The 13,807-nt window shown below is 42.4% G+C and overlaps 1 protein-coding gene across 6 annotated transcripts in view; it reads right to left on the bottom strand.

The window, feature by feature from the left end:
* Nucleotides 1–13,807, bottom strand: part of ERC2 (ELKS/RAB6-interacting/CAST family member 2) — an 876,217-nt gene that overhangs the window by 517,680 nt on the left and 344,730 nt on the right. For all 6 annotated transcript variants that reach the window (XR_006741074.1, XR_006741075.1, XR_006741076.1 and 3 more), the window contains exon 7: nucleotides 7,925–8,092. Coding sequence is in view for 1 of the 6 variants with exons in the window: in XM_045579041.1 (XP_045434997.1) it covers nucleotides 7,925–8,092 (168 nt within the window). In the remaining 5 variants the exon portion in view is untranslated. The remainder of the gene's footprint in view (nucleotides 1–7,924; nucleotides 8,093–13,807) is intronic.

Genomic DNA, 13,807 nt, shown 5'->3' with positions numbered 1-13,807 from the left:
CAGGGCTTTGCTATGGATGCCCCAAAGCAGTAGGCCTTGCTCACCCAGCCAGGACTTTGGCAATGGATTGCCCCTTACAGAGGGAGGCACCACCCACCCACCTGTCAGTGGCCTGGGCTACCCTCTTCGGACTCTTTGGGGCGATCGTGGAGCCCCCCAGTTGATCGATCATCCTGCTGGCCAGTGGCCTAGGCCTCCCTCTGTAGGGTGATCATGGGGCGATGGCCAGGCTCCCGCCCAATAGCATCACACCTGCCTTGGCTGGCCTGGTGCCAGTGGATGTCATACCGTGGTCCTGGATGGTCATCCGGATAGTCATTCTGCTGTTCAGCAGTTCAGTAGATTTGCATGTTACACTTTTATTATTATAGATATTCAAGTAACTGCATTCAGTCTACATTGAACAAATGTTACCATATCACAAGTGACCAGATAAAATATATAAAAATAAATATTAGCCCTAGTATGTTTGGCTCATTGGATAGAGCATCAGTCAGCCTGTGGACCAAAGGGTCCCAGGTTCGATTCCAGTCAAGGGCAGTGCCTCAGTAGTAGGCTTCTCCCCAGCCTGGGCCACATGCAGAAGGCAACCAATTGCTGTGTTTCCCTCATATCAATATTTCTCTGTCTTTTCCTCTCTCTTCCACTTTTTCTAAATCAATGGGAAAAATCCTTAGGTGAGAATTAAAAAAATAAAATTCTTCATTTGAAAAATAAATAAATAAATAAATGCTAAATGTAAATATATAGGAATCGCATTTTCAGCCCAAAAGTTGATCAGCACCCCCTCTAAATTTGATATAATTAGTGTGATCAGTTTAATAATTCTAATAATTCAAATGTGTTATGTATATACCCTTTATGGGTTATTATATATGAAAATTATGAAATAGAAATAGTTCATAAACATCTCTCTCCCTCTCCCCCACCCGCTCTCTCTCTCATACACACACAATATGTACACTTCTATAAACTGCCTCTAATGGTGCTAGAGAAAAAGTGTAGCTAAAATTCTTAATCATATCAGCTGTAACAATTATTTTAAGAACTTATTTTTTAAAATACTATCTAGAGGCTGGGAGCAGGAAGAGCCAACCTGACTAGAGCAGTGCATACACAGGAAGAAAATGATGCCTGCAGACACGGGTTCGGTCTGGATAATCATTTGCTTGGCAGGGAGGGGTATCTTGTACATTGTAGGCTGATAGCAGCATCTCTGAGTCTAACCACCAGATGCTGTAGCAATTCTCAGTTGTGACAACTCAGACTATCTCTAGACATTGTCAAATGTTGCTGGGGAGAAGGTAGTGGGTTGTACAGTGTTCCCTGGCTGGGAACCCATGGCCGCCCTAATTGCACTCTGACCCCTAGATGCCATCCCAGATCCTGCCTGTAGATGCAGAGGGAGTGGCCTACACCAAGGTCAGACATCAGATGACAGCTCACTACAAATGGAGCGGCTTCCTGGACAAGATGGGGAGTCCCCTGAATCGTGTGTTCGTTTGTGACCAGTCCAGGAAAGCTATGGAGATTTCCCAAATCATCTGTTGAGGTCTCAGTCCTTTAAGCCAAAAAATCAAAACAAACCAAAACAACTATGATAACAAAAATGATGCAATCTCTCAAAACGAGGCAGCAAAACAATCTGATGGCTTAGAATATTATGGGCAGAATCTCGTGGGGAGAAGATAAACAGAAACTGAAGGTTGCAATGATCTTTCCTTTTTCTAAATATGGCTTAGCATATGCTTTCTAAAATTCAGAACTGGTGTTTTATTTTACTGATTTAATTGCTTTCCTATTTTTTACACATTATATAGTAAAGACATTTCTGCTTGCTTGGTATGAAAAATAGACAGCCTGTGTATCAACTTTAGGTATGTTGCTCAAATTATAGTTTAGTTAATTCCTAAAAGTTAATGACCTCACTTGTCTGAGGGAGGCAAGCTCATAAAGTGGAAAAAATAGCAGAATAGTGTGGTGATTACGAAGAGCTCCATCCAGAGTCATCCCTACCCTGTCACTCTGGGAAGTAACTCTCTAAATCACAGCCTCCGATTATAAAAACAGGAGTTATGATAGTACCTACATGCCATTAGGTTTGTTATAAGGACTCATAACCTAAGGCTGCTAAGCCCTGAGCACAGTGTCTGATACATAGTAAAAGCTCAGTCAATGGTAGATAATCCTCTTGCTATAAAAAATAATCATTTGCATGTTCGTAATTGGAAATGACCATGGATAATCAGCAATTTCATTGTGTCACTCTTAGAAGTGAGAACTGGATGAGAAAACATTCTCTTTGCAGAACACGACAGAGTTCTCAATAAACGCGACATTTTCTTTTATTAAAAAGAAAAATGAGAGAAGAATGACCAAGCTCCCTTACTCAGGTTTCATAGCTTTTTACCTTTCCAGTGTAGATGAACCGAGGCTGGAGGTATAGATGTGGGTAGAGCAATAGCCATTCCCTCATCTGTGTTTTATTATTCTCATGCAGCCTATACGGAGCATACAGTCCTGGGAACAATGAGTTTGATTTGACATTTCACTGGGGCAAATGGCTCTTCTCATAGCTAACAATGTTCTTGGGCCAAGAGTGGATCTCCAAGTGATTCCCCTTCTTCCAAGTTCTCATTCATTCAGAATTTGCTGATATAATTTATTCACTGGATGCAAACTGATTGGGGATCATCACCTGCCAAGAATTTCACAAGGAGCTGGAGGTATCCTGATGATCACAGTTGGGGCACTCAAGGAACTTAGCCTGGGAGGAAAGCCAACGTTAGCTAGAGGGATGCATAATTTCCAACTGAGCCAGGAAGTAGTTCTCAAAGAGTGTAAAGCCTCCCTCAGCCTGCAGAATCAGCAAAGACTTCCCTGAGTAAGTGACACAAAAACCGAGTGGAAAGCTCAGACAGGAAGCTTGGAACCGCGTTGTCCAGATTCCTTCTAGAAAGGGACTGGTTTCATTTGTGTGAAATTTTAAATTCTGTGTTGGGACTTCCAATCTTGGACTAACAGCATGGTGTAAGGGCAGAGCAAAGAGGGGAAAAGGGCAGCTGTCACCTGACCAAACACACCTGGTTATAAGATCATGGCACTGTCTGCCTTTTCTTGGTCTCAGAGAGCTGTCCTGGTTTTTGATCATCGTTTTAATCTGGTTCTATGAGTCAGACACTGGGGCTCTGGATGATCTTGCAAAAAAATCCCTTTTGCTTAAGGTAGCCAGAATTAGCATCTGCCATTTGCACCCATCAAGCTATTTGCATGTCACATTGCCTTCCTCCGCACTTATAGTTAGGATTATGCGTGTCTATCTCCGCAACCAGACTGTCAGCTTTTTCAGTTATTTCTCTTTGAACCTCCAGGACCCAGAGAAGTGACTGACTGACACTCAGTAAATGCAAAATGAATTTGATTTTGCACATGTTCAAAAAATTAGGTTGGCCAATAATAAATACAAAAGTTCAAGAGGATGATTAAACACAGAGAAAGAGTATGATTGAGTAAAAAGAAAAAAAAAAGAAAAAAAAAGGTCTTCCATGCCTTCAATAAATTTCACACTAATGTGGAAATCTCTATGCTCTGTAGTTATTTTCTCAGATATTAATTTTTCAAATAATCCACATGAAGAAATGCAGTGTGCTAATAACCATACTCCTGCAGCATCTTCGCCTCTGAACTTATCACTCAGAACTTTTACCACCACGCTTCCCAATGGGTAAAGCTCCTCAGGTGGGCAGGTCCACAGCATCACTCCCAGGAGCCAACCCCACTCACCTCTCTTTGCCCTTTTCAACCCTCAGGGCAACACGTGAAGCCCAGTAGACAGCAAGTGAACTTGGCTTCCAGAGAAATCACCATCTATTTTTCTACCCCTAATAAATAAAGTGCCTCTGCTCTACAAATTCGCAATGCTGTGGAACTGCGACCTAGAATGAAAATGGAGATAGGTTGTTGTGTGTGCTTTCCAGTTTAATGGCTTTTTAAAAAAGATCTTGGGTAGTAGGTTTATGCTGCAAGAATCTATGGCCTGGGTGAATTTTATCTGGTTCAAATAATACTACCATATCCTAAAACGTGGGTATTATACACTTCCCAAATGTACAAGGTCGTCAAGGTTTTATGACATTTCCTACAAAAATGACTCCACAGTCAGGTAGCACTTCATCAGCTACGGTTTGAATTCAGGTATGGCAGCAGAATGCAGCAGGAAAACGGTGCTGCTCCCCTGACTTCACTATCTCAGCCACAGGGGGGTATTCCACGGAACAATTTTCATCCATGCATCCTTCTATTCCCTCATAAAAAGAATTCCATATCTTAGATTATGGAGGAGAACCAAAACTATGGTGGAAGGACCAAAAATCCATTACTGATGACTTCCATTTTCCTACAAAAGCTTGATCAGAGATACTCTGACACGTGGGGGGGGGGGGGGGGGGGGGAGTAGGGCCAGTGTCTATTAAACTTCACTTCCTTCTTCAAGTAGCAAAACTGTTAGAGTATCAGGTCCGTGCCTGCTGCACTAACATGTGACACAAGACTTCCAAAACCCAGAGCTCTGAAGGCAAAGCTGACAGATTCGAGGTGCAAGTCTAGCCTCACCAGGTTAAACATGGCTATGAAAGGCGCATACCCAGTTCTCCTGGCATCAAAACACGGCGCCCGCTGCCAACGAGTCTATGAGGAAGAAATATTAAGTAATACGGCACCTCTGACATTGACATGCGTTTGTTATTCTTCCAGTAGCCTGCAAACAGCGGCTCGCCAGCCACATGCGGCGCTTTGGCCCCTTGAGTGTGGCTCTTCCACAAAATACCACGGCCTGAGCGAGTCTATTTTGAAGAAGGGGCGTTAGGAGAAGTTTAAGTTTAAACAATGTGGCTCTCAAAAGAAATTTCAATCGTTGTATTGTTGATATTTGGCTCTGTTGACTAATGAGTTTGCCGACCACTGTGCTATGCCAATCTACCCTAACCCAAAGCTTATGCTGTTCCTATTCAGGCTTGCCCTAACGCGGCCAATCATGCTTGAATTAAGGCAAAACACTAAGGAGTATTCAATTCCAACTTCCCATTAGCTTCTGTACTATTTCCATATTCTGAATTGGGTTCTGAACGGTGTTCATCACCGTAGGAACTGTCTCTCTTTCTCATAACAGGTATAACAGAACTCCCACACACTCACTGTGTGGCCAGTGGTATTAGTTCCTCCCCTAATGTACTGGGAAACACTCACTGGAAAAGACCTGAGCGGAATAACCTCTTCAATTATACATGACATATTTCCAAATTCATTATCTACATGGTTTAAGTAAGTGGACTTGTGATCATGTTGCCCAAGGAGCCATGGTAAAACCAAGCACTTTTGTTTTAGGGCTTTCAAACTGGTTGCCAAACCTTTGAGTCTATCTGTGGAGAAAGTTTAAAATTTTATAAAATATGCACATTGGCACAAGTGGACATTTGTCCCTTATGCATGAAAAGTGCCTCTCCCAAATCCTTACTGAGATTATTATTTATTTCTCAAGAATGAGAGTGCTTCGTCTCACCTCCTGGTAAAACGAACACTCGTGATGTTCTTCCTAGATTCAATCCCACATATGGTGTCATAGTCAGAAAACTAGAGGAAATGAGGCGTATTCCTTTAATTTGTAATAACCATTTTATCATATTTTCCCAGAGACAAAAAAAAACAAACTTGTATCTAGATTGTATGACCTCGGGTTACCCTACCATAAGCCTGTTTCCCTCAATTTCTTGGCTGAATAACTGTCTGCTTCACAGAGTCCCAGTCAAGAGTAAGTGAAGAAAGAAAAGAAAAAAAGAACAACAAAAAATGAAAAAAATAAAAGAGTACGTGAACAGTGCATGTATATCCAACACACAGCATTCAACAAAAGTCCGTGAAATGAAGTTTAGTTTTGTCCTCATTCTCTGCTTGACATTTAAATCAAAAGACTTCTTTTGAATCCTCAGCACATGGTCTAAAAACTTCTCCTTACCTGTTTTTTGTTAGTCCCGCCTGCCTTACACTTTAATTCCAAGGTCCTTGGTGGCCCCTTCCTGGCTATCTTTTAATTATCTGTATCAATTAGCTGGAACTTCAAAGGGGGGATTCAATGACCAGGGCCTTGTCTTTACAGGTCTTGCCAGAAATGAATTAATAATATGATCTATCTGATCACCAATATCCTGAGAGTGCGGTGGGCACAGCTACCTGGGCTTGTGACTTGTGCAGCTGCACAGGGCCCGCACTCGGAAGGTTTTGATGCTCTGCTACTACCTCATCCTGAAAGTCACAATAAAGTTTGAAAAAGGGAGCCCCACATTTTCATTTTTCCCTGGGCCCCACAGATGATATAGCTGGTTGTGACTGGAGAGTTTTGATGAGAGTGATGTGGACTATTTTAAATTAAAAAGATTGCTCTAGCTTCTGTTTTAAGAATAGGCTGTAGGAGCCGAAACCGGTTTTGCTCAGTGGATAGAGCGTCGGTCTTCGGACTGAAAGGTCCCGGGTTCGATTCTGGTCAAGGGCACGTACCTTGGTTGTGGGTACATCCCCAGTAGGGGGTGTCCAAGAGGCAGCTGGTCGATGTATCTCTCTCATCAACATTTCTAACTCTCTATCCCTCTCAATTCCTCTCTGTGTAAAATCAATAAAATATATTAAAAAAAAAAAAAAAAAGAATAGGCTGTAGGAGCCCCTTGCTGGTTTGGCTCAGTGGATGGAGCATCTGCCCTAGACTGAAGCATCCTGGGCTCGATTCCAGTCAAGGGCAAGGACAAGTTCCTCAGCTGCAGGCTCATCCATGGCCAAGGTGTGTGCAGGAGGCAACCAACTGATGTGTCTCTCACATCAGTGTTTCTCTCTGTGTGCCTCTCCCCCTTCCTTCCATTCTCTCTAAAAATCAATGGGGGAAAAATATCCTCGGGTGATGATTAACAAGCAAAAAAGAAGATGCTGTAGGAAAGGAAAGGGTAGAATCAGGAAAAACAACTAGGATGCTGTTGATATATACAAGGTGAGAGATGATGATGGCAAATAACACCAAAGAAGAGGCCAGTTAGACTCCATTTACCTGATGCCACGGCACAGGTCACCAGCCACAGGCCTATCTATGGCAGAGTCCTTGCCAGCTGGCTTTGTGCTCGCCACTGGTTCCTGCCCAGTTTCCATGCTGGCTGCCTGCTTTGTACTACATGTTCTTACAAGAGCAGGGGTTTTCTCTTCTTGCCTGCCTTTTCCCTATTCCCCCCCCCCCCAAGAAACTGCATACAGTAGCAAATGGGATTATCCAAAAGAAAATCAAATGTTGTCACAAAATCTGGATCCTCCTCACCTCCCAAAGGAGAAAATGAGCTCCTGAAAGAAGGAAGGAAAGAAGATCCCTAACCAGGTCATGCATCTTCTGTGTTAGGTCGCTGTAGTTGGGGCTCACTACACACTCCCTATGGCCTCTAAGTAAGTAATGGGTGTGAACGTTGACCCCCTCCTAAAATCCATGTGGGTGTGCAGGATAAAATCTACTGACGTTTTTGTATATACAAAATGCATCAAAGATATCTTTAAAACCAACAAAATACTTTGTTCAACTCTCCATAAGGAAAAAGGAAAGACTTAATTTTTTGAACTTGTTATTAGACTTACATCTAAATTTGTACAATTCTCTCTATGGTTAAGCTGGCAAATGAAAAGAAAATATCACCACTATTTAGTTTTCAGGTAACCAAATGGAAAACTCAACAGGCCTAGCTAAAAAAATGACACGATACAACCACGGGTGAGTGTAATACCAGTCAGGTACAGTTTGTACTGCCTAACCTAAATTTCTCGAAGAATGCTCTCTGCTTCTCAACTTGCTCAGAAATGTGGATGATACGCATTCCCAGCCTGAAGGGCACTGCCCGCTACTCACCTTTTTCTGAAGAACGTTGATCTTCCTTTCCTTCACTTCTAACATATCCTTCATGTCACGAATCTCCCCGGCCAGCGTCCCCTTCTCTTCCGTGAGATCCTGCAGCTGTTTGGTTTTTTTATTGAGAAAGGATTCTTTCTCTTCCAGGCGTAATCTCAGCGCATCTACCTGAAACCGGAAGAAGAAAGAAGGTAGTGGTTTCGGGGCGGAGTCATAGGGAGGCATCAGTCAAGCCCGGGGAGGGGGTGGGAAGCAGCAGGCCTTCTGAGCACAGCGCGGTCACTCCTGAGCATCTCGATGCCATGCATCTGTCAGTCTGTCTCCACCTTAAAGCCCCACTGCTTGTGTATCTGAACAGTGATACATTTTTTAATGTAGGCTTTTTTATGAAAGAAGATGTTATGAAAGAGTAGAGACACGCCCGACACCGTGAAGGAAAAACATGAAGAAAAACACTCCTAAATTAGAAGAATACAGCCCTGCCAGCATGGCTCAGTGGTTGAGTGCTGATCTATAAACCAGGAGGTCATGGTTCCATTCCCGGTCAGGGCACATGCCCAGGTTGCAGGCTGGATCCTCAGTATGGGGCTTGCAGGAGGCAGCCAATCAATGATTATCTCTCATCATTGATGTCTCTCTCTCCCTTTCCCTCTCCCTCTCCCTTTCTCTCTCTGAAATAAATAAAAATATATTTTTTAAAAAATTCATTTTGCCAAGAGGAAGTAAATGCTGCTAAAGGGGGAAAAAATGTGGAAATGACACCCACTCACCAGCTTTATGAAAGACTACTTTCCAAAGAATACAAATAAAAAGATACAAAGTATCTCCAAAATGCCTGATTCTATCTTACTTCAAAAATTAGATTATTACAAGAGATCAACCGAAGGACTTCTATGCATGCATATAAGCATTACCAATGGTCGCAAAACTCTGGGGGGTGAGGGCATGTATGGGAGTGGGAGGGGGGGCAATAGTAAAATATGTACACATATAATACCTTAATAAAAAAATGAAAAAAATAAAAAATTAGATTACAATCCCTGCTTTTCAAATGTCAGTAATAAAATGAAGAAATGTAAGCTTTATTTTTTCCCCCCCGAAGACCACATGTAAAAAAAATTACATGGCTGCTGTGGGGTGTTTGAGTGAAGGAAGATTTTAATCCTCACTCATACCCGGAATTTGATAGGTAGTAACTACACTGACAATCGGGAAATAGGGCTAAAGCCTGTTAGTTATATTATCATAATAACTAGGCAAAACGAGTAAAAGTTTGTCTCGGGGAAGAAGAAATGGGACAGGGACAAGTAGGGACTGCTGCATCTCACAGCAAATTGTGCTCACTACACTAAGAGTAAGAAAACGATGATGAAAAGGGGGGAAAAGACAAAAGTTAAAAAAAAAAAAAAGAAGAAATGCCATAATGAGCCACAATAAACAGCAACGTAAATACTATGAGGACAGAGTCAGAGGCCTCACTGGAACAATGGAAAGAGAGCAGGAGGTGTAGGGCTGGGGCCTGCCCCTCTCTGGCTGTGAGGGTGGGGACAAACAACTCGCGCCCCTCACCCAGCCTTTGAGCCTCAGTTTCTCCCTTCATAAAACCAAAAGGTGGGAACAGAGTGCCGGGCATTTTAGGATTTTAGAGACAGGAATCAATCTTATGTAGAATAGATTATGAAAAGTTGATATTAGAAAGAAAACAATTATTAGGGTAGAATCTCCATTTCTTACACCTCCAAGAAAGGGGTGCCCAAGTTTGACCTTCCTAAACGTCAAAAGTGATGAGGAGGCGAGTGAGTAGAGTTTTCCCAGTTTCTGTCCCTGAGAGGAGGATGGAGCTGGGAGGTCCCAGCAAAGGAAGGGGTGACAAGAGCCTGAAGCGCAGTGGGCAGAAGGACCCTGACCGCAGTGTGGAGAGGACGGGTACCGGTGACTGCGGAGGCAAGAACTGCAGACTCTTCAAACATCTGCTCTTCTCACAGAGTTACCATCGAGACCCAGGGGCCAGAAGGTGGAGGGGATGCTCGTGCCTGGGGATCTTCCCTCCCCTCAATGAAAATTGATTCCAGTTGCACTGAAGTTTAAACACAGACATTCCCGAGTGACCTGTCTTTGTTTAAAGTTATCTGCACCTACCAACCTGGAATAAAATCAGTTCTTGTCTTTGGATTTTCATCGTGTCAGGTAGAAAAGAAATATTTTTTATACGTAAAGAATGGCATCTGTGGGTTCCTTGTAAATTGGCAGGACATGCTGAGCAGAGTGGGGCACTGGTTATAGGTAAGGGCATGCACTCTGTTGTGGAGACTTGAACTCGGGCTGACCAGGAGTCAGTGTGACCCTGAGAGGAAACTGTGGTCCCATTAGCCCTGCATTCCAGCTATAAAAGATGGGTGGTCTCTACCAGGACTAAAGAAAACACCCAATATCCCAAACTGTGATATAAATCAATTACAAAATGGGAGGCAGTGCAAGGTGCTGACGAGGGTTTAGAAAAGAGACTCTGTATCGACGAAGAATACATGTAGCATGTGTAGCGCCTTCTCGCCATGCATGACTTATCAGTGCCCAGCTGCATCTTCCTGAGCCCAGGAGAGATCAAAATAAACAACCCTGACTGGAAGAATTTTCCTCCAAGAATAAACCAGAAAGCAGGGATGGTCGTGATCAACACACTACTCGTAACACCCAAATTCTACATGGCAGGAGGACTCTGTGCCAGCTCAGGTCTTCGGCTTAGGAGTTTATTTTCCATGCACCCAAAAGCATGTACTTAGCTTCAAAGGAATTTGAATCGTGCCCTTCAATCACCTTTACTCTATCTTTACAGCTTTGCACAGTCTCCCACAATCAAGAAACAAAGCTGAAGGGCCTTTTTTTTTTCCCCCTTTAAGACAAAACTTTGACCTGAACTGCATCCAATTCTCAACCAACATTAGCCCCGTTTGCAGTAAGCAAGTATGACATCATTTCTAAAGTCAAATTTTAACTTCCAGATGGTGCAAAACCGCAAGCAGGCACACAAGCCTTCTGATGCACAGAAGTTTAAATACAGGGAAGATCAATCAAGAAAGAATAGAGTCTATTAAAAACTGGGATGTGTAGTTTCAAACTGGGTATCAATGAGTAGGATTAAAGTCACCCTCACTAATATTTGGACTTCACTCAACAGTGTACCTTGGTCAGAAAGAATCAGAAAGGCCTTGAAGTTTAGATTATAGTCCAACATCAGGTAGAGACATAAAAGTTAAAATGTTAGAGAATATGAAATACTTTTCTTTGCCTCTTCACTCAACACCAAATAATTTTAAGGGCCCTTGACTCTCTCTCTCTTAAACTTTGGCAGTTGACTCAATAATAAAACTTGGCAAAGCAAAAAGCACTATTATTTCCCAGAATAAAAAAAAAAATAAGAAAGAAAAGAAAATTAGAACTGTATGATATAGTCAGTGCCTAAAGACCCATTGGTTGAGTTTCCAATTTTTACATCTGACTCAACTGCATGGGAACTAGTCACCTAATGTTAAAAGGAAGACAATCTTTTCATTTTAGGAGAATTACTCATTTCCTTCTGATCCAATTATGTGTGTATTTGTGTATGTATGTGGTGTGTGTGTGTGTGTGTGTGTGTGTGTGTGTGTGTGCATGTGTGCACACGCGCCTGTGTGCTTAAGCCCATATAACATATGAAAATTTAACCTTTTATCTGGCAGTATAAAACACAAAACATTTGTTATCACTTCAGTTCCAGGTAATAACTTGAAAGAAAAGGACCATGGCAACGAAATTGGCAAAAATTGCCAAAATCGGAGTTAAACATTATTAATCTTCATGTCAGCACCCAGGAATTATAACCAGCTCCAATGGTGAGGTATGTTTGGAGAAGTTCTGTACATCAGGCTCCTGACCTTGCTGCCATATTTCACACGGGCCTTCAGAAACAACTTTAATGTTGTGACAAAACACTAAGTGCTACTCGATGTGCCATAAATAATTTTTTAATCAAATGGTTCGTTCCAATTTTACAATGACTACAGCAACACTTGAGAAAAAGAAAAAGAAACGCTTGAGAGAGAAAAGGGGGCCACTTGAAATTTTTCACGGATTAAATACCACTCACTTGACAAAGCTTGGGGAATTGAATAAACATGGTATCGCAAAGAACAAGTTTCAAGGAAAATGAAGCTGGACCCTCACAAAAGCTCCTGAACCAGTTTTCTTTCACACTCAGAGTTGAGCGTGTTTGTTCTTCCTAATAGCAGATTTGGGTTAAGGACTTGTATTTGAATTTGATTCAACTCCCAATCATTCAAATGGGAGTCAGCTTCGAGTTTGGAAGGATGCACAGTGGACACAGCCTCCAAAGACACAAACACTAAAAATATCCTAAAATGTAAAACTTGCTGTGGGAGTAACCACTGCTTCTCACTCATATCCAATTTTCCTTTCCTTCCTGAACACAGGGAAGGCCTTCCCTGCAGGAAGATGGGGCCATTTGTCTTATTCAAGAAATAGAAACAGAAGCGGCACACCTCACATCTCCATGCTTCCCACTCCCCGCTCTGCCCCTTCCTCCGAGACAGTGAAGGCTGCATGTTCAGGATGGTGGAGCTATAAGACAGCAGAACCTCCATAAATCTGGATCCTCAAGAGACCGCAAGGAGGAGGAGCATCCCCTACCTTCCACCCAACAATCCCCAACACCCAACCTGGGTTGTACTTACAATATGATGCACTGAACTACTCAAACATTATTATAATAATTTCCCCTGTTTTTGTTAAGAGGTGGGCACCTTACAAGTAGAAAGATCTGATGGTCTTTGAGATTATCACAAACCTGAAAGAAATAAGGCTGCTGTACCTCCCTCTACTCCTTCTGTGTGTACAATCTCAGCATCTACTTTCTCCTATATATCCACCACCACCCCCCAAATCCAAAGAGAAGGGCAAGGACAGAGAGCCAAGAGCAGAGCTAAAAGGAAGAGGTAGCAGAAACCTAGGGAATGGACTCAGAAGTTAAAGTACAGGACCTTGGGGAGAAGAGAGAAAGAGATTGAAGAGGAAGCGTCCCCTTCAGCCCGCTGGCTTAAACTTCAGTCTGTGTAGATAAGTGGCTCAAGAGGACAACTCTGTTTTGCAAAAGTCTCTGCATTACAGATATATGTGTTCAAGCAACTCGTGGAAATGACAAGGGACTTACCCACAGGCCTTCCAAATGTTGAGAACAAAACTAATGTGTTATGAGCAAAATGAGGATAATAACAGTACCTCCTTCATCAAGTTATTTTGGGGACTAAATTGAATAACATGTAATGCACTTAACACAGTGCCTGGCACCCAGAAACACTCAATAAATTTTTGCTATTGTTATTATATTTTATTATTCCACTTTCCACAGCCTCCAAGCTAGTGATTTATATACTGTAGGAATGCAATAAAGGCTGCTAATCAACAGCCCTCAGGAAAAGTGGAGAGCCAGCAAATAAGGTTTTGTGCTCTAACATGTACCAGGGTGTTATATTGTCTGTCATTTACTTCAAATTATTTCAGCATACCTTGTATGATATGGGTGTCTGTGTGAAGGGGTTGCTGGGTGGGTGTGTGTATTTCTCAACAGGGGATAAATCCTCCAGCGTAGTTAATTAGCCTTTGAAAGACTTCAATTAAAAGCTGGCATGCCAGAGTCAGCTACCAAAAGTGCCTCGATATTCTTTATATTGATGAACACTTGAAATTTGGTCAATTGGCATAATTGGTGTGAGGAGAGATTTTTCCTTGTTGTCGTGAGTGGTGTCTGAGATGTGTGGATTGCCTGGAAATGTTGCCCAGGCACTTGGCTCGTACGGGAACGAGATTTCAGGCAGTGTGTCCAATGGCATA

The sequence above is a fragment of the Pipistrellus kuhlii genome, unplaced genomic scaffold (genome assembly GCF_014108245.1).
Source record: "Pipistrellus kuhlii isolate mPipKuh1 unplaced genomic scaffold, mPipKuh1.p scaffold_m20_p_11, whole genome shotgun sequence".
Lineage (NCBI taxonomy): Eukaryota > Metazoa > Chordata > Mammalia > Chiroptera > Vespertilionidae > Pipistrellus > Pipistrellus kuhlii.
This window is presented reverse-complemented; position numbering and strand designations above follow the sequence as displayed.